General features: G+C 37.8%; 1 protein-coding gene across 2 annotated transcripts in view; it reads right to left on the bottom strand.

Moving 5' to 3' along the window:
- Nucleotides 1-20,839, bottom strand: part of TRPM7 (transient receptor potential cation channel subfamily M member 7) — a 133,651-nt gene that overhangs the window by 5,082 nt on the left and 107,730 nt on the right. Inside the window, exons 28-36 of one of the 2 annotated variants that reach the window (XM_008071778.2) lie at nucleotides 19,518-19,605; nucleotides 15,622-15,692; nucleotides 12,955-12,989; nucleotides 11,068-11,093; nucleotides 8,610-8,660; nucleotides 8,465-8,530; nucleotides 7,431-7,714; nucleotides 7,225-7,307; nucleotides 6,860-7,065 (exon numbers count right to left, since the gene is read on the bottom strand). In XM_008071778.2, the coding sequence (XP_008069969.1) occupies nucleotides 6,860-7,065; nucleotides 7,225-7,307; nucleotides 7,431-7,714; nucleotides 8,465-8,530; nucleotides 8,610-8,660; nucleotides 11,068-11,093; nucleotides 12,955-12,989; nucleotides 15,622-15,692; nucleotides 19,518-19,605 (910 nt within the window). The remainder of the gene's footprint in view (nucleotides 1-6,859; nucleotides 7,066-7,224; nucleotides 7,308-7,430; nucleotides 7,715-8,464; nucleotides 8,531-8,609; nucleotides 8,661-11,067; nucleotides 11,094-12,954; nucleotides 12,990-15,621; nucleotides 15,693-19,517; nucleotides 19,606-20,839) is intronic. The other variant, XM_008071779.2, reaches the window with a different exon arrangement.

Below are 20,839 nucleotides of genomic sequence, written 5' to 3'. Positions count from 1 at the left end.
GCACTCCAGTCTGGGGGACAGAGTGAGACTCCAACTCATAAAGAAAAAAAAAAAAACCAGAATCTAATAAAATGATTCAATTTCACAAAAGAAAAAACCAAAATAAAAATTTAACGCTAATTCCTACCCAACAGATGGTAGATGATGAAGGGATTGTGAAGAAACAAGCACTTGCCTATAGTACTGAATATGAATTCTGTGACAAGCTTTTGGGTAAATAACCTGGCAGTAGTTACTAAAATTGCACTCATTTCTTTTTTTTCCAAGCCAATTTAGGAACCTATTTTTGGGAAATAAAGTAACAATACATGAGTATGTTTGCTGCAGCACTGTTTATAGTAGCAAACAATAAAAACAGAGTGAAAACCTATGAACAGAGATGAGATTATAGTGCAGCTATTAAAGAAAAAACTCTAGAAAATGCCCACGATATATTGTTAGGTAGGACAAAAAGTGGGAAAAAAAAGTATCTCATTATTCTAGCTAGTGGAAAACCAGTACAACACAACCAAATAATTTTTTTAAAAAGGAGGAAAAAGTCTACATTTGTGTATATGTCTTCACAAAAGTAGAGAAACAGTAAGAAGGCCAAGCACAGTGGCTCATGTCTGTAATCCCAGCACTTTGGAAGGCTGAGGTGGGAGGACTGCTTGAGTACAGGAGAGTGGACCAGCCTAGGTAACATAGAGAGACCTTGTCTCTACAACACATAAAAAAATCAGCCAGGTGCAGTGGTACATGCCTGTAGTCCCAGCTACTTGGCAGGCTGAGGCAGAAGGATAGCCTGAGCCCTGAAGGCTGAGGTTGTGGTGAGCCATGATCCTGCCACTATCCCCAGCCTGGGACACAGAGTGAGACCCTGACCCAAAAAACAACAACAAAAAAGCAAGAAACAGTAAGGATGGATCCCTTTGTTACATATATATATATCTATAGTTTTTAAACTTATAGTAATAATCTAAAATATTTCTTTGTAAAAATTGCTCAATAGACATGTAGAAAATATCTTAATAACTTTATTAAAAACTGTTATTAAACAATTAGAACAGATTAGACAAAATTTGTTTGACCTCACTTCCAATGCATATTTGAAAGAAATTAAAGGATACTTACTGAAGATATATTTTAACAACAGGCAGGCGCAACTTGTTTTATTGTGCTACATTTTATTGTGCTCCAGAGATGTAATTTTTAAAAATTGAAGGTTTATGGCAACTCTGTGTTAAGGAAGTCTACTGGTACCATTTTTCCCAACAGCATGTGCTCATTTTATGTCCCTGTGTCACATTTTGGTAATTCTTGCAATATCTCAAACTTTTTCAATTTTATTATATTGGTTATGGTGAACTGTGATCTTTGATGTTATGATTATAATTTTGAGGCACTATGTGCCTATAAAAGAAGGTAAACTTAATCTGTAAATACTATGTGTGTTCTAACTGCTTTACCGACCACCTGTGTCTTCTTTCTCCCTTTTTTCAGGCCTCCTTATTCCCTGAAACACAATAATACTGAAATTAGGCCAATAAATAATCCTACAATGGCCTCTAAGTGTTCAAATAAAAAGAAGAGTTGCACACCTCTCACTTTAAATCAAAAGTTAATAAGGAAGGTATGCCAAATAGTTAAGTCGTGAATGCAAAGAAAAAGTTCTGGAAGGAAATTAAAAAGTGCTATTCTATTGAACACACAATTGTTAAGAAGGCAAAAGAGCCTAATTGTTGATATAAAGAAAGTATTCGTGGTCTGGATAGAAGTTCAAACTAACCACAATATCCTCTTAAGCCAAATCCTAATTCAGAGCAAGTACTCAACTTTCTTCAATTCTGTGAAGGGCAAGAAAGGTGAGGAGGTTGCAGATAAAGTGTGATGCTAGCAGAGTTTGATTCATAAGTTTTAAGGAAAGAAGTCCTCTCCATAACATAAATGTGTAAGATAGAGCAGCAAGTGTTGATAGAGAAGCTGCAACAAGTAAAACAGAAGATCTAAGATCATTGATGAAAGTGGCTACACTAAACAAGAGATTTTCAATGCAGACGAAACAACCTTGTATCAGAAGAACATGCCATCTATGACTTTCCTAGCTACACAGAAGCAATGCCTGGCTTCTAAGCTTCAAAGGACAGGTAGATTTCCTTGTTAGAGGCTAATGCAGCTGGTGACTTTAAGCCTTGCCATGTTGCCTAGGCTGGTCTCAAATAAGTGTGATTGTGGCACTGCACTTCAGCCTGGGTGAAAGAGTGAGACTCTGACTAAAAATAAACAGATTAATTAAAGAAATAAATACATTTTGTAAGGCTATAGCTGCCATAGATAATGATTCCTCTGATAGACCTGGGCAAAGTAAATTAAAAACCTTCTGGAAAGGATTCAACATTCTAGATGTCATTAAGAACATTTATGGGGCAACCCCTTTGGGTCCCCTCCCACTGTGGTAGCTTTTCTGTTCTCTCAATAAATCCTGCTTTAAAAAAAAAAAGAATATTTATGATTTATGGGAGAAGGTCAAAATATCAACATAAACAGGAGTCTAATCCTCATGGATGGATTTTGAGAGATTTAAGATTTCAGTGGAAGAAGTAACTGCAAATGAAGTAGAAAGAGCAAAAGGACTAGAATTAGAAGTGGAGCCTAAAGAGGTGACTGAATTGTTTGATCTCATGATCAAACTTGAACTGATGAGAAATTGCTTCTCATGGATGAGCAAAGAAAGTGGCTTCCTGAGATGGAATCTATTCCTGATAAGGATGCTATGAACATTGTTGAAATGACAACAAAGGATTAGAAGATTACATAAACTTAGCTGACAAAGCAGCTGCAGGGTTTAAGACGGTAGACTCCAATTTTGAAAGAAATTCTATAATGGGTAAAATGCCGGTAAACAGCATCACATGCTATAGAGAAATCTTTAATGAAAGGAAGAGTCAATTGATGCAGCCAACGTCATTGTTGAGAAATACACTGAGAAATGGCCACAGCCACCCGAAACTTCAGCAACTACCACCCTGATCAATCAGCAGCCATCAACACTGAGGTAAGACCCTCCACCAGGAAAAAGATTACAACTCATTGAAGGCGCAGACGATTATTAGCATTTATAAGCAGTATTCTTTAGTGCAGTGGCATGACTGTGATTCACTGCAGCCTCGATCTCCTGGGCTCAGGTGATCCCTCCACCTCAGCCTCCTGAGTAGCTGGGACTAGACACATGCCACCATGGCCAGCTAATTTTTAAAATTTTTTTGTAGAGATGAGGTCTCACTATGTTGCCCAGGCTAGTCTCAAACTCCTGGACTCAAGTTATTCTCCCACCTCAGCTTCCCAAAGTGCTGAGATTACAGGCATGAGCCACAGCACCCAGCCAGTAAAGTATTTTAAAATTAAGGTATGTACATTTTATTTTATTTTACTTTTGTAGTCTCGCTTTGTCGCCCAGACTGGAGTACAGTGGCACGCAACCGGCCACTGAAGCCTCGACCTGCTGGGCTCTGGCGATCCTTCCACCTCATCCTTCCAAGTAGCTGGAACTACAGGTGCGAGCTACCACGCCCAGCTAATTTTTGATTTATTGTAGAGTGGAGGTCTCGCCAAGTTGTGTGGGCAGTCCACTCCTCAGCCTCCCAAAGTGCTGGGATTACAGGCTGAGCCACTGAGCCCGGCCTAGGTATGTACATTTTAAGATACATAAAGTTTTTGCATACCTAAGACTACAGCACAGTGAAAACATAATTTTTATATACATGGGAAATCTGCACATTATAATATTTGCTGCATTGTGATGGGCTGAAACTGAGTCTGTGGTATCTCCAAGGTGTGCCTGTATTTATTTCTTTTTTTGACCTCTGAATCTTTTTTTTTTTTTTTTTTGAGTTAGAGTCTCACTCTGTCGCCCTGGCTGGAGTGCAGTGGAATGCTCATGGCCACCCCAGTGTTGACCTGCTGGGCTCAGGAGATCCTTCCACCTCAGCCTTTCAAGTAGCCTAAACTACAGGCATGTGCTACCATATCCAGTTAATTTTTTAATTGTAGAGACAAGGTCTCACCAAGTTGTTCAGGCTGGTCTCGAACCCATGGGCTTAGGCAATCCACTTGCTTCAACCTCCCAGTGCTGGGATTACAGACTGAGCCGGGCCTGACCTCTGAACCTTTTACTGACCCCCTGCATCCCCAAAGGGTAACCTGCTCCTGATGCCTCAGTGCTTCAGAACTCTGGTGTCACTGTTCTCATATGCCACTTTGCCATCCACTTATCCTGTGAGTGGTAGTCTTTTAAATGGTATAAACGGAGCTGCTGCTGTCAAGGGCATCACAGAGACTGAAGTCGTACCCATCCTCCAGTAGGCGGTGGTAGGTAGTGGTGATCTCAGCCTCCAGCTTGGCCTTGATGTTCAGCAGGGGTTCCTACTTCTGGGTCTGGCATTGGTCCTCTGCCTGGGTCTGTGCCAGCTCAGACTCCAAGTGCAGCAGGGCCCTGTTGAGCTGCTCCATCTGCATGGCATAGCAGGCCTCCACTTCCCACCACTCCACCTCCCAGGGTGGTAGTTGCTGAAGTTTTGGGTGGCTGCAGTAATTTCTTAAAATAGGACAACAGTAAAGTTTGTAATACTCCAAGCTGGTCTTCAGGTTTCTCATCAAGTCCAGGTCAATCGCCAAGGACTATGCGTCCATATTAGCTCTATGAGCATCATCTCAGCAACTCCGACGTTGGCAGGCTGCGTAGTGACCACTGTGGTGCTCTTTTGGATCTGCTGGGACCAGTACTAGTCCAGATCCTCTTGGTTCTTCTGAGTCAGCTTATCATACTGGGCCTGGATGTTCGCCATGATCTTGCTGAGATCCTGAGATTTGGGAACATCTACCTCCACAGTCAACCCAGAGCTGGCAATCTGGCCTTTTACTTTCTCCTCATGGTTCTTCTTCATGAAGAGGAGCTCCTCTTTGAGAGCCTCGATCTCTGTCTTCAGGTGACACTGCAGCCGGGTGACACTGGTGTCATCAATGACCGTGCAGAGGCCACTGATGCTGCTCTTTACCAAATGGCGCATGGTCAGCTCCCATACTTGACTCTAAAGTCATCAACAGCAAGACAGGCATTATCAATATGCAGAACGATGCAAGCAAGTTGCAAAGATCTGAGCCCTTAGTTCCTTGATGGTCTTGAAGTAATGCCTCCAGTCTCTGGCCTGGGGTCCCTTCTTTGCCAGGTGTCCCCAGATTTTGCTCTCCAGCCTCCAATTCTCAGTCTCCAGGATCCTCACCCTGTCCAGGTAGGAGGCCAGGCAGTCATTTAGCTCTTACCTGGTCTCCTTGCTCTGGATGCCCCCTAGGCCCCCAGCCATCCCCACAGCCAAGTCCCTGGACCCTCAGCCGGCCCAGAAGCTGGTGGAGTGAGACACAGAGATCCAGGAGCCTGAGATGCTGGTGCCTGCAAAGACTCTGGTTGCTTAGCTGGTGGGCCAGAGGTTGGGTGGCTGGATAGAGCCCTGGGACCAGTACTGGTGGATAAGGTTATGGAATGAGTTATAAAGCTCATAGTGCCAGTGGAAGAGAGCAAGACGGCAGGGTTCATGTTCCAGTATGCCTGTTATTTCTTAAACTGAATTGGATTGGCCTAATAACAGACGTCAGAGAGTTTTCACTACATATATACAACCTTAATTATTTATATAAAGTGGTGAACTGAAAATTAATAGGTTTTTTACATATATTTTTATTCTTGAGCTAAATCAATATCAACTTTTTGCTTTTCAACCAATCTTTTATATTTGCACTTAACTAATGAAAGGAGTCATTGAATGATAAACATTCTAAACAAGTGTTCTTATGTGATTTAAAGTCTGGCCTGTTTTACATTTGAAATTAAGACTGATCTTTTGGGAGAAAAATTATGAAAGCCATAATGTGGAGCAGAGATGGCAACTGGCTCAATTTAATTTTATTCTGATCTTGCAGTGAAGCTGAGCAGACATTACTTCAAGCAAAGCTGCCCTCTCAGCCACAATTTCTTTTTTTTCTGTCACAGGTATGATAAGAGTCAGTCTACTAAAATGGCACACATGTTGCTCCGCCCACCAAGTGCTGGACTCTACTTCCCCTTCCCCTGGAATCTGGGCTGCCGTTACAATTTGCCTTGATCAGTAAAACATGGCAGAAGTGATCTCGGCCACTTCTGGGGTGAGCCTTAAGAGTGTCTGTCTTCTCTCAAGAGGAAGTCAGAAGCTATGTAAGAAGTCCAACTACCTGTGAGAAAGCCCAAGCTAACTAGACAGAGAGACCACTAGGAGAACTGAGGAATTCAGCTGACAGTGAACAGAGACCCCAGACACCTAACTTCAGTCAAGGTGTCAAATGTCTCTAGCCATTCAAGCACTCTCAGGTGACAGCAGAGATGAACAATCCCTACTATGCCCCATTCACATTTCTGAATCAAAGAACTGTAAATAAATAAAATGGTTGCTGTTTTAATTCATTAAAATTTTAAGTTCACAGTAATAGGAAACATAAATACCAGGAACAACAGAAATCTTTATTATTGTTTTAAAGAAAAGATCTTTATACTTTTGAAATGTAAAGCTGCACATCTAAGAGTACAACAGGGATTTTCACGTTTCTGCTTATCCAAATATTGATATTATCTGAACAATTAAGATAGCCAGATCCCATTATTTAAGGCCCTATGATGTTCTTAAATATAATGTGATGGTCTTAAATCTATGGCTGTAATTGACTTGTTTTTTTATAGCTTCCATTGGCCCAACACTTTACCTGTCATAAATTAACAGATTTTTACATATCATTCATAACATATGAATAGGTGAGAACCTACTATTTCACTGTAGAAATATTTTAATAAAGTTACCTTGTAAATCAAGTACCAGTAACTCCCCTCTTGTGTATTCATAAGTCCAGTGGCTAAAGGCTAGCATGATCTCTTCCAGTGTATTAGTTGGAATAATCTCATCACCATTATTATTGTTGTATTTTCTAAATTCTCCAGTCATACATTCTTCCACAGCAAACCACTGTCCTGCCGAATGGCAATAGAGCAGGAAAACTTCAAGGAACCTTATAAAAAATAGATATAGATATTACTAGCAGTTTTGTTAATAAAATTCGAATTGATCTGCAAAATGGGTTATCAAAAATTCAACATCAACAATGAAGGTCTAAAAGGACGGCTAGCCACATAATAATAAAATATTTCAGAACAATTTAAAGATTTACCTTGGAGAATATGGTATGGATTTGGGTTTCATTTGATTAAAGGCAAATGTGAGCTTTTGGGCTGCTCTCTGTTGTTGAATTTCCTACAGGAGGGGAGAAACCCTTGTTTAATATTTAAACTAAGATTTTATTTGGTTTATTCATACTTCAGAAGTAAAAATATACCTTAAATTATGTCCTACTGTTAGATATTCACTGGCACTTACTCTGAGACAGAGATGCAGAACTGTATCTTCTTTATAAATACTCGACCATGTATTAATCACCTCAGGAAGAAAAGATTTGATAATATAAAGATGCCCTGATTTGAGAATATCATGTTCTGACCAGGTACACTGTACTTTGACAGCTCTTCGTAAACCTCCTCCCATCTCCTCTTTACTTAAAAACTCTATTTTGGCACAGAGGCCTAGCTGTGACCATGAAGACATGCTGTTATTCAGTATGCTGGGTGAACTCTCTTCCAAACGATATACTGTGACAGGCTCACCTGCAATATGAAAGGAAAATAGTGTAAGACCAAATTAGGACTCTAAAAATGACAAAGTAAAATAAAAATTGGCAGATAGCTTTGGTTAAGATTAGGTAAGGAACAGAAGGTGAAATGGACCAAGCTGTACTTTTATAAAAAGAAGTTTAGAAACAACAAATGATAGAAAATAAAGACTGCACTTTCATAATACCTCTGAATTCATGTGAAATGATAGGTATTTTTGAAATTCTGAATATTTTTAAGAAAAACTTTTCAAAAGCAATTTTAGAAAACAACTCTAATTCTAAACACTTCTGAGTTAAACTTTTAGAAGGGAGGTTAGAGCTAACTGTTCCACATACCCTGTGATATCAATTTATACACCCTATTGTTACTAGACAGTGGGTCAAGAATTTTGCTGAATTAGAATATAAGGTAGTTTCTGGTTATGCCAGTAATACAGAAATTCAGTACTTTTGATGTTTTCATCTTCTATTCAAACATACCTCACCCTTGTAGTAGTCAGATTAATTAAGAATTTATATGAGAAGCCTCTAGTACCCTCTCTAATCTGGGAGAGGTGGATCCACCCGCTCTCTCTCTCTGATCTACTTTCTGAATAAAGTTTCTTTTCTAATCTAAAAAAAAGAAGAATTTATATGCAATTGATATTTGTTAATGTGATCCCACCCACATTCTATATTACAGCTAAAAATCATTAAAGGATTTACTTTCCCTTTTATTTATTTCTTTAATTTTTAGATTTACCTCTTGGAGGCACAGGGGTGAATGGAATACTCTGTGACAACCTCATCAAGTTATTTCTTTCCACAGCTGCATAAAAATAAGAGAGAAATAATGAAATCCCTAAAGGATCAAAATATTACTAAATTTTGTTTTCAATATTACTGACCTGAATAATAGTAATTTGTATCCATGACTGGTTTAAATGGAGAAGCAAGACCTAAAATGGCAAATAAATAAATGAGACCATTTAAAAAGTGCTAGTGCAGTAAAAGATTTTGCTCAGATATAATCATGAAATCATCTTAAATTTCCTTCACCTCTCCTCACAAAACAGAAAAAATGAGTATTATGTGCTATATTTCATGTGTTTCATTATGCCGCAGTAGTGACACTGCATTCAGACACCTAAAAGGGACAAAAAACACTATCCTAGCACCTGCCATTCCCATACCTCTCACTCAAAAAGAGAAATCTCTTTATTTCTGACCTTTGCAGGTTGGTGACTATAGCCATGTAATCATTTTAGCAGGTCTACCATGAGAAGAACTTCTGGAATATGAAACATACCCCCAAAGCTCCTGTCTATTTCTAAATTCTTTGAGGACTTTACTTTTAAAAGTATAAGAAGAGAAAGATGGAGAGTAAGTCAAATCTTCTATGTGCTAAGTTTCTTCTATGTGATAACAAAAAGAAGCCTACTGTTTTGCAGGAGAAGGAAGTGAGTCAACAGTTTTTTTTTGTTTTTTTTTGAGTTGGAGTCTCACTCTGTTGCCCAGACTGGAGTGCAGCGGCCACCGTAGCCTCAACCTGCTGGGGCTCCGGCGATCCTTCCGCCTCAGCCTTCCAAGTAGCTGGAATTACAGGCGCGTGCTACCACGCGCGGCTAAGTTTTTTTTGATTTTTTATTGTAGAGATGAGGTCTCACCAAGTTGCCCAGGTGGGTCTCAAACTCGCGGACTCAGGCAATCCACTCACCTCAGTCTCCCAAGGCGCGAGATTACAGGCTGAGCCACCGAGCCCGGCTAGTCAACAGTTTTAATACTGTGTAGTAAGTATAAAATACACTTTTAAAACATGTATATATCTGTGCACATATCACAGAACTATAGAGGAAGAGTGCTTAAAGTCTCCTGGTTGAGGTGAGGTTGGAGCCTGTCTCAGAACAAGCTAAGGGGGAAAACAGAGTAATTCGCAAGGCAGTGGTATGTAAAGGGCTACAATGACAAAGGCATGGAAGTGGTAAAATGCTACACTCAGGAAACTGCAGTCTAGTATATTTAGGATTAATTACATATACATCAGAATGACCTGTAGAGCTTTTAGAATATACACGCACACAGATCTCACACCAAAGTATTCTAATTCTGTAGGATTATGTCATCATATAAGTGATTCTCTACAGTGATTTGAATATGCAGCTAAGACTGCAAATTAATGAGCAAGAGTATAGGCATATCTATGGAAGGTGGAGCAACATTAGCAGGTAATGTCAAATTATTAAGAGTCTAATGTGCCACGCTAAGAAAGGACATTGGATTTTGTTGAATGACAATGGAAAAAATGTGAAACAGGGAAGTGACAAGATTAGATCTTTTAAAAGAATCATTTTGGTGGCAGAATGGAACATACACTAGAAGCAATCCTACCTGCAGGAAGCCCAAACTGACATAACCACTTTGCAAACTTATTTGGTAGTAACTACCAAATGTGAACACATGCAATTCCAGAAATGAATATGTATGGTTACCAAACATGAACAAGAATGCTCACTGCAACAAAAGTCATATAATGGAAGCTACTAAAATGCCTATCAAATAGTAGAATAGATAAATTCAATATATTCATGTAAGAAAATACCATATAGTAGTGAAAATGCATAAACTACTACCATACACAGCAATACTGATGCATCTCATAAAATTATGTTAATGGGAAAAATCCAGACACAAAATAGTACACAATGTATGATTTCACTTCTGTAGTCCATGCACACATAACACATACATAGGAAAAACAGGCAAAATTGATCTATTCTGTTAGGGGAAGAGATTTTAACAAGAAGAGGACACAAAGGAGCATGTACTGACAAAATTCTGTTCTGGGTGCTGATTACATGGATGGTCACTTTGTGAGAATTCAATGGAGTGTGGACTTAGGTGCACTATTTTATATGCATATTATACACTTCAATAAATGGTGTAAAAATGATCTGACTGAAAGCAGCAGTGGGATATGTAGTGTAGGATGGATACTAGAGATATCTAAACGTTAAAGAGGCCCCTGTGAGTACAAAGTAAAGACAGACAAAGATAACTCAACTCTTGGGTTTCACATAGCTGAGTGAAAGAATATTAATCATGAAAAAGGAACTGTTAGAGAAGGGGTGGGTTGGGTAGCAGGGATTAAGTAAGGTGGGGGAGTAAAGAGAATGTCATCTATATGATGGTTTACATGTTTGTGAAACATCTTTACAAAACAGAAATTATATGAGGGAAGAACTTTATATTACCTTAGCCTTTTCTAACTTGAAGTCCAAACTGTCCTATCTAAAACAATGTGTATTTACTGTAATGGATCATATAAGAGCCCCATTTTTTCACATTAAATCTACCACATGGACTCACCATTTAATGTTCCTTCTTCAGATGGCCTAAAGAAACACCAAAAAAATAGTATAAGTTGTGCCACAATGTTAGTTTTAGCTACCATTTAATTTTTTATTTTATGAAATTAATAAAATATTCTTAGAAAAAATTCTGATATTCAGATTGTTTGAACAGCTGCCATTTTCCTTAAGCCAATTCCAATCCATACATGGATATGTATATATCCATATGCATCTACTTTATTACCAATTATGCCTACATAAATATTATTAGTAATCTGGTGCCAAATTGCAGGCTACATACTAATAGAGTTCAACATTTCATGACTTCTTTACTTGTGGAGATTCATTCCAGTACTATAACAATGCCTTAAAATGACTGCAGGATTCTAGAAATACTTCAATAGAATTGATGGACAAAGAACTCAGACAACAGTAAATTGGTATCATTTTGCAAAACTAAGTTTCTAGTGTTGATAAAAATTTTCCCAATATTCAATGTATTTATTTATAACAACATATACTGACTCCAAGTGGAGGTCTTTTTAATTCCAAGGATTCCAGTATAAATTAAAGGCATATGCAAAGTGGGAAGAAGAATAAAACAGGAATCAAGAGAAATGGGTTAGAGGCTTAGCTCTCCCATTATACAGTCATGTGGTCTTTCTTGAAGACTCAAAGGACTAGATCCAGAAAGGATCCTGGGGTAGATGACCCTTGTCTCTTTCCACCCCCAACATTCTAATTCTGATGTTTCCTGTTCATTTTCACCTAATAAAAATAATGTCTTATAAGAAGTATTTTGAGCCCTAGCATCATCCCTTTGCCTGTTGCTGATAAACCAATCCTTTTTCAGCAGTCAAAGAGTTCCTAATCAACTCCACCCTTCTGGGTACTTCTTTGGATCAGCATTCTGCTCGACAATATTCCCTTGATAAACACCAGAATTAACATGAACTTCAAGTACCTATTCTGTATTTACATTCTATGGCTTTGGTTGATTATAAAAGAAAATATTCCCTGAAGAGGACTATAGGTAGGTTTTCTGAATACCATTCAGGGTCTGGATACTCAAACAGTTTGAACAGCTGCTTATCCTTGTAGCACCTGGTTTATTTTCTTCTCTACATATTCAGATCCATTTCTGATTCACAGAAGAGGAAAATCACTGTGGAAAACATAATAATTTCCCTCAAATTGGCTTCTCTTCTCAATTACTTCGTATCAGAGAATAATTTTACCACAGTTCCAGTATCAAATGGGTATCAAAACAAGACTTTTAAGAAAATTCTTTGGAATCCTAAAACACTAATTCCTGGGCTGGACACAGAGGTTATTTTAGATTCTTTTTTATCCTTATATCTAATCTGTACTAAAACTTTTAACTTTTTGGGGACTATTACCTGTCATCTTGCATTTTGTTTCTACTTTTGTTTCAGGATTACTACACATCAGTCTTTTGTATGCAGGCTTTCTAATGTGTACTGTGTACTACTGCTCTAATCATCACTTTCCAAAAGCAGATGCAAGGGTTGATTAGAATGATGGGAAGAGAAATTAAGCAAGTATAAAACTAAAGTTTCAAATTAGGTCTCTCAACAAATTTATTCAAGAGCAAGTTGGAGAGAGGACTAAACAATAAATTGTAACTATCATTATGGGATTTTAATAAAGTTACAACTATAGTATAACTATATAAAATGATAAATTTAAATATAAGCTTATATATTAATTCATAATAGATGAGTTTCCCCAACCTCACCTATGTAATGCTAGATATGCTAGAATAAGTAATCATCACCCACAGATAAAGGAATGTTAAGGAGATGCTGCAAATAGCAGAAAAAAGACAACATTTGTTAACTATGGTACTTTTCAGCCTAACATTGAGAAAAGCCTTACTTACATTTCTCTGTTTGATGGTCTATCTTGTAACCAATCCTTTAGTAAAAAGGAAAAACACACAAAAAACTTAAAAGACAAAAATCTCTACATAAAGCATAACTGTTTAATTCCTTTGTTTCCTACAGTATGTTTCAAGAATGAAGGGCTAGAAAATTAATATAAAGTCCTTGTTTATACAATTGAACTAAGAATACAATAAATGCATTTATTGTAAATGTAACTACCATAAGGCTGTGCCACAAGGTAGAATAAGCATTTCAGGAAGATTATTTCCTACAATATAGTCTTTCTAATTCTTTACAAATTTTAAAATTGCTTCTGAGGACAATTTTATTCTCTTAAAATATATATTTGCTCTATGGTTCTAAAAATAATACCAAAAGAACATTAAAGTACAAACAAAAAATCATGCAAACTATGAACACAGATAATCACTAATGATACTCAGGCATATTTCATTGCAGTTTTTCTTGTTCATAAATGCATGAAGTTTTTATTCTGCAGCTTTATAATGACATTTCTAGATGAGGATTTATTTTTACTTCCCCAGTTTGGGACTCACACTGTGTGAATATTCACACGTTTCATCAATTTGGAAAATTCGGTCATTTATGATCTCTTTAAATTTTGTCTACTTTTTCAAGGTCAACTAGATATTTTTCATGTCTTCTCCTTACCTTTAACACACTTTCTACCTAATTATAGCTGTGTACTACATTCTGGTTCAGTTAGTCAGATGTGCCCAATCTGTCACTAACCCCCACTGAATATTTTTTATTTATAATTTTTAGATTTGTCAGTCTTTTTAAATAGTATCTTCACTTTTTCCATATTTTATATTTCACGTCTATTAACACTTTAAACATATTTATTTTATGATCTATAACTAATAATTCTACTATCCTAACTTCTCAGAGGCTTAATATTGTTTATGTAAGTTGACCCCTAAGAGTTTTCTAAATTGGCATTGTGAGGTCACTTTCAATGGGCTTTATTTGTGGCAAACTTGTGCAGCTTAGGTTTAGAATGGATCCCTGCAGAGAAGAAAATTTGTATTTGTGAATTTCTGTGTTAACTAACCCCTATACCACTGAAACAATTTTTTCCAATAACATTTTAAATAAGACAATCCATCTGTTTACAGCAGAACAGATATTTTTGGATGTTAATATTTTCTTGATTATAATTATGAGTACTGGGTTCTACATACTCGGCTATATAGGAGTAAATGTTTCTGCTTTCTTCTAAGCTATTTGTCTTAGTTGTCAGCATCTGCTTTAAAGGGAGTTTGCAAAATACCTCAGTTAGCTGGAGATGAGTTCACATAATTAGTTTCAATCCAAACAAAGACATTCTTGCCTTTCTTCTGCATATACCAGGGATGCCAAAAAAATGTATACACATTTTTAGAGACAATATCTTAGTATTACTTTTTGAAGTTGAATTGAATTACGGTAGCAACGTGTAATATGATGTTCGCTCAAAAGATGGCGTTAATCAGTTGAATGCCAGAGTCACCATACGACAGGCAGATATGTATTGAGTATTACAAGTTTCATTGTGTATACATTTTTCTGTATGTATATTTTAATTCCTAATTATTCACTGCAAGAATGAACTTTTCTGTAACTACTACCACGCACTAACATCAGTTTTCTAAAGAAAACAATTTTTAAAAGCTTGATATAAGCCAGGTGTGGTGGCCCATGCCGTAATCCCAGCACTTTAGGAGGTGGAGGCCAGAGGACCGCCTGAGCCCAGGGGTTGGAGACCAGCCTGGGCAACTTGGTGAGATCTCGTCTCTACAATAAATCAAAAAATTAGTCAGTCACGGTAGTGCACGTCTGTAGTTCCAGCTACTCGGAAGGCTGAGGCAGAAGGATCACCTGAGCCCAGTAGGTCGAGGCTACGGTGGCCATGAACATGCCACTGTACTCCAGGCCTTGCTGACAGAATGAGACTCCGACTCAAAAAAATAAAAATAAAAAATAAAAAAAACTTGCTATAATCTCAAATATCACCACTTTTTAGCTCTTCTCTAATGAATTTTAAAGAATTTAAATTTTTTTTTTTTTGAGTTGGAGTCTCACTCTGTCACCCAGTCTGGAGTGCAGTGGCCGCTCCCGGCCACCGCAGCCTCGACCTGCTGGGCTCCGATGATACTTCCGCCTCAGACTTCCAAGTAGCTAGAACTACAGGCATGTGCTACCACGCCTGGCTCATTTTGATTTATTGTATAAGTTGCCCAGGCAGGTCTTGAACTCGTGGGCTCAGGCAATCCTACTCACCTCAGCCTCCCAAGGCGTGGGATTACAGGTTGAGCCACCGAGCCCGGCTATTTAAAAATTTTTATTGATTTTATTTTTAACTTTTTTTGAAGATAGGGTCTTGCCGTTTGTCCAGGCGGTCTCAAACTCATGGCCACAAGCAGTCCTAGTACCTCAACCTCCTGAGTAGCTGGGACTACAGGCATGTACCACAATATACAGCTAATTTTTAAATTTCTGTTGAGACAGGGTTTTGCTATGTTGCCCAGGCTGGTTTTGAACTACTGGTCTCAAGCAAACCTCCTGCCTAGGCCTCCCAACGTGCTGGACATGAGCTATCAGGCCTGGTCTAATTTTAATGTATTTAATAACACACGTTTCTTTAATTGAAATGTACAAACCGGTAGTAAAGCTGCTTTGGAATCTACTTCATGAGTGTTTTCTATAGATGGCCTTCTACTGCTGCTTTCTGCTAAAAGAAAATTTGGAAAGATAAAAAAGTTATACAACTAAGTTTTACTGAATACCAACTAACCAAACATGAAGTGTTTCCAGGCATAGCATAATCTTCATAAGATAACCTCTCCTCAATATGCTGGACGTAATAATTACATGAGGCCCATGGGACCTCAATATTATTCCATTTACACTGAATAAACTATTTATTTATTGTGAAAAGGCAGTAAGAAATGAAAAACCAAGAAGTAAAAAGTCTTTCTCACTCTCCTGTTTCCAAATCATCCTTGCTGAGTGGCAATTAAGGCAATTAGTCTCTTGTGTTTTCTTCCAGGGATAGATACCACGTGTGTATTTTGTGTGAGTCTTCTTCTTTTTTTTTTTTTTTTAACATAAATTGTAGCATAATATATATTACATATCTTGGGTTTTTCTTTTTCTTTTTTGAGTTGGAGTCTCACTCTGTCGCCCAGACTGGAGTGCAGTAGCTGCTCCCGGCCACCGCAGCCTCGACCTGTTGGGCTCCAGCGATCCTTCTGCCTCAGCCTTCCAAGTAGCTGGAACTACAGGCACGCGCTACCACGTAAAAATTAGCCCGGCTAATTTTTGATTTATTGTAAAGATGAGGTCTCACCAAGTTGCCCAGGCAGGTCTCGAACCCGCGGGCTCAGGTAATCCACTCACCTTAGCTTCCCAAAGGCGCAGAAATATCTTGGGTTTTTCAAACTTCAAGCTTAGAGATTTTCCACTGAAGAAAACGGAGGACTTCCTATTTTTTGATGCTACCTTTAATTCTGCATTATGGATATATATTGTATTTATTTTATTTATTGAGACAGGCTCTTGCTCTGACACCCAGCCTGGAGTGCAATGGCACAATCATAGCTTAGTGCAACCTCAAACTGCTAAATTCAAGTGATTCTCCTGCCTCAGCCTCCAGATTAGCTGGGACTACAGTGTACACCACCAAGTCTGGCTCATTTAAAAATTTCTGTGGTACAAACAGGGTATCACTATGTTGCCCAGGCTGGTCTCAAACTCCTGGCCTCAAGCAATCCTCCTGCCTCAGTCTCCCACAATAATGTATTAAAACTAACTCCTACTGATAGACATTTGCTGTTTCTAATCTCTTGCTTCAGTAAACAATGCAGCAATGAATAATCCTTTCCCCTAATTTGAAGGACACCTTTGTGGCCTTATCTTGTTTGTTTATCCTAAATGAACTTTAGAATTAAGCCTATTCCCTCTGCCTGCAAAAAAGTCAGGATGTTAAATTATAAATCAACTTAGAACTTACAATTTCATGATACACTAAAGGACAACTTTAGAAAGAGGCCAGGTGTAGTGGCTCACGGCTGTAATCCTAGCACTTTGGGAGGCCAAGGCAAGAGGATTGCTTGAGCCCAGTTCGAGACCAGCTTAGGCAATGTAGTGAGATCTTGTCTCTATAAAAAAAAATGTTTTTTTAATTAGCCAGACCTGGTGGCTCAAGTCTGTGGTGTCAGCTAGTGGTGAGGCGGAAGGATTGCCTGAGCCCAAGAGTTTTAAGCTGCAGTGAGCCGTGACTGTGTCACTGCACTCCATCCTAGGTGAGACTGAGACCCCCAACTAAAAAAAAAAAAAAAAAAAAAAAAAGTAAATCTGAGAACAAAAGTTGTATTCCAGGTATAGAGGGCAAAATGGTCAGATTGCAGTATATTAGAAGACTCTGGGCAACATTTTTTCAATATGAAAGACTACATTATATTCTAAATACCATGCAGAAATGTAGACAATCTAATCTAACCAAAATTATGATATACCTATACTCATGAGAAAGGGTGAAAGAGTATATATTTGTGTATGTGTTCTGGAAACGGGTGGGGGGGGAGTTTAATCCTTGGCTTTCTTTAGTAAGTCAACAGATGTGGCCTAAAACTGAAATACGAGAATGCAGCAATACAGGTTGGGTATCCCTTATTAGAAAGGCTTGAGACCAGAAGTATTTTGGATTTGGGATTTTGGGAATATCTGCATTATATTTACCCAGGTGAGTATTCCAAATCCAAAGGCCTAAAATGCTCCAATGAACACTTCCTTTGAGTGTTATATTGGCACTCAAAAAGTTTCAGATTTTTAAGCATTTCAAGTTTTGGATTTTCAGATTTGAGATGTTCAATCTGTATAAATATGCTAACTTTAGAAACAGAATCCATGTTAATTTAAAATGCTGACAGTTTTATTTCTTCGCTCCTAGTCCTTCTACCATTTTTAAACTTGCCTTATTATTCTGACTAGAATGTAAAACAGAAATAGTAACAGTCAGGATTCTTGTCACGTTCCCCATCTTGAGTCTTCAATATTTTCCTATAAAGTTTGTGATAACTTTTTGTAGACACCTGTTATCGAGATTAAGACACTCAATTCTATTCTTACTTTATCTCCAACAAAGAACGAGAACTACAGGCCAATATCCTTGATGAACACAGATGCTAAAATTCTCAACAAGATCCTAGCAAACCAGATCCAACAACACATCTCAAAAACCATCCACCACGACCAAGTAGGCTTCATGCCCGGGATGCAGGGCTGGTTCATCATTCACAAGACTATAAATATAATTAAGTTTTCTTACTTTATCGTGAATGGACATGAAATTTTATCAAATGCCTTTTCTGCAGCTATTGAGATGATCTTAAGATTTTTCTCTTTTAATCTGCATTACCATTCATTATAGTAATTTTATTTTTGAACGTAAAACCAACTTGCATTCCTGTAATAAACACAATTTGGTCATCACATATACTGCTAAATTCAGTATATCAGAAGAGAATGAAAGAAGTGATGGTGAGGGAGTCAAGGCAGTATTGTTTGTCTTAAGGAACTTTAAAAATTATTCAATTTTTCCAGTGATGTGCAAATGTAATTCTGTCCTACAAAAAAAGCCTAATATAAAAATATACCACATAGTAAGTGAAAAATTAATGGTACAAAACAGCATGTACTGTATGCTACCTTCTGTGTAAAAGATGAGAGGTAGAAAAGACTATACTAGGCCAAATGTGGTGGCTCATACCTATAATCCCAGTACTTTGGGAGGCTGAGGCAGGAGGATTGCTTGAGCCTAAGAGTTCAAGACCAGTATGGGCAACACAGAGAGAACTTGTCTCAACGACAACAAACAAAAAATTAGCCCCGTATGGTGGTGCACACCTACAGTCCAGCTACTCAGGAAGCTGAACCAGGAGGATCACCTGAGCCCAGGAGATCAAGGCTGTGGTAAGCCGTGGGTGTGCCACTGTACATGGGTGATAGAGTGAGATTCCAACTCAAAAAAATAAAAGACAAGACAAGACACTGCTGTTACATTATATAAGCATGAAACTTTACAAATTGACAAAAATAATAGTGGTTACATGTAGGGTTGGAGTGAGAGGAAAACTTTTCCAAGTGTTTCTGTGCATTCTAATTTTGAACCAAAAAAAGTATTAGCTATTTTTTTTACATCACAACAAATTTTTTAAAGTATTAGCTATTTTTAAAAGTTAAACTAGGAAAATATGTTGAATAAATGATACAGATTAAAACACAACACTCATCTGTAAAAGCTAGAATCACATTTGGAAAAAGCAAGTCTTTTATATTTCATCTTTATAGATTAAACCATTTGTAAAAGATATTCTAATAAAGTATTCTAATGTTAAGATTACATAACTTATTCAAGGCTACAATAACAACAGTACACCAAAATTTACATTTTCTAATTCCCAGACCATTCACTGTTCTGGTGTTTGATAAACATAAAACACATTCAAAGCTTAAATGAATTAGTTTCCTAACAGAATTTAGACAGTCGAAATACCTTGTTCTGAATGAAGAGGAATGGACGCTTTGTGACATTCAGTAAATCCACTCATGTGTTTCAAAGTGTTTTCAGAAGGAGTATCATTCTGCAAATATTGTATATACATATAATTTAAAAACATCTGAAATGAATTTCAATCCATTGTTCTAAGTAGTATAAAAATCCATTGACTTATTCAGCTTAATATGCTTTAATCTACCTGGACACCAAAAGGTTTATTACAGATTATGGTTGTCTTCAATGTCAATCTCAGAAATTGCATCAAACACTCTATTTGCTTGTGTTCATAAATCATTCTGAATGGATTCTTTTTCATATTAATATAAGTTCACAAAAATTTTGGAAAAATACAGAAAACTGTGGGGAAAAATATACCAATATCAATTCATTCCCCTCCAAAAAGCTGTTGTCTTATTCGTACACTGACATATTAAAAATATTGGTTTTGGAGGGCTATTTCTTTTGAGGGACTCTCAGTAACTTTCTTACTGATCTGTATGAGCTGTCTGTATAACAATAATAATGTAGCCGGGCTCGGTGGCTCAGCCTATAATCCTGCACTTTGGGAGGCTGAGGTGAGTGGACTGCCTGAGCCCGCGGGTTCGAGACCCGCCTGGGCAACTTGGCGAGCCCTCATCTCTACAATAAATCAAAAAATTAGCTGGTTGTGGTGGCACGTGCTTGTAGTTCCAGGTACTTGGAAGGCTGAGGCAGAAGGATTGCCGGAGCCCAGCAGTTTAAGGTTACAGTTGGCCGGGAACAGCCACTGCCCTCCAATCTGGGTGACAGAGTGAGACTCCAACTCAAAAAAAAAAAAAAAAAATAATGTGCATAATTTGTCAAATTTCGCTTTTTTCAAATTTATTTTGATTTATTTATGGTTTACTTTTTTTAGGTACTTAGGTCTCTTTTATTTTCCCTTAATCTTTTCTAATATTTATACATTTAGAAAGCCCTGCTGACTTTGTTGTCTTAATAAATATTTCTATTTTCTCAAAATTTTCAAATGAATTGAATTTTTACATTTAACTCTGAAATTCACCCAAGTTTATAAAGTGATATAAGAACATAAATATGACTGAGTGTGGTGGCTCCAGTCTGTAATCCCAGCACTTTGGGAGGCAGAGGCGAGAGGATTGTCTGAGTCCAGGGGTTTGAGACCAGCATGGGCAACTTGGCGAGATCTTGTCTCTCCAATAAATAAAAAAATTAGCTGGGCATGGTGGCACACGCCTGTGGCTTCAGCTACTCGGAAGGCTGAAGTGGAAGGATCGCCTGAGCCCAGCACATTGAGGCTGCAGTGGCGGTGAGCACACCAC

This window comes from Carlito syrichta, unplaced genomic scaffold, assembly GCF_000164805.1.
Source record: "Carlito syrichta isolate Samal-C Ts95f unplaced genomic scaffold, Tarsius_syrichta-2.0.1 Scaffold314724, whole genome shotgun sequence".
Classification (NCBI taxonomy): domain Eukaryota; kingdom Metazoa; phylum Chordata; class Mammalia; order Primates; family Tarsiidae; genus Carlito; species Carlito syrichta.
The sequence above is the reverse complement of the archived record's forward strand: the minus strand, read 5'-3'. Positions and strand labels throughout refer to the sequence as shown.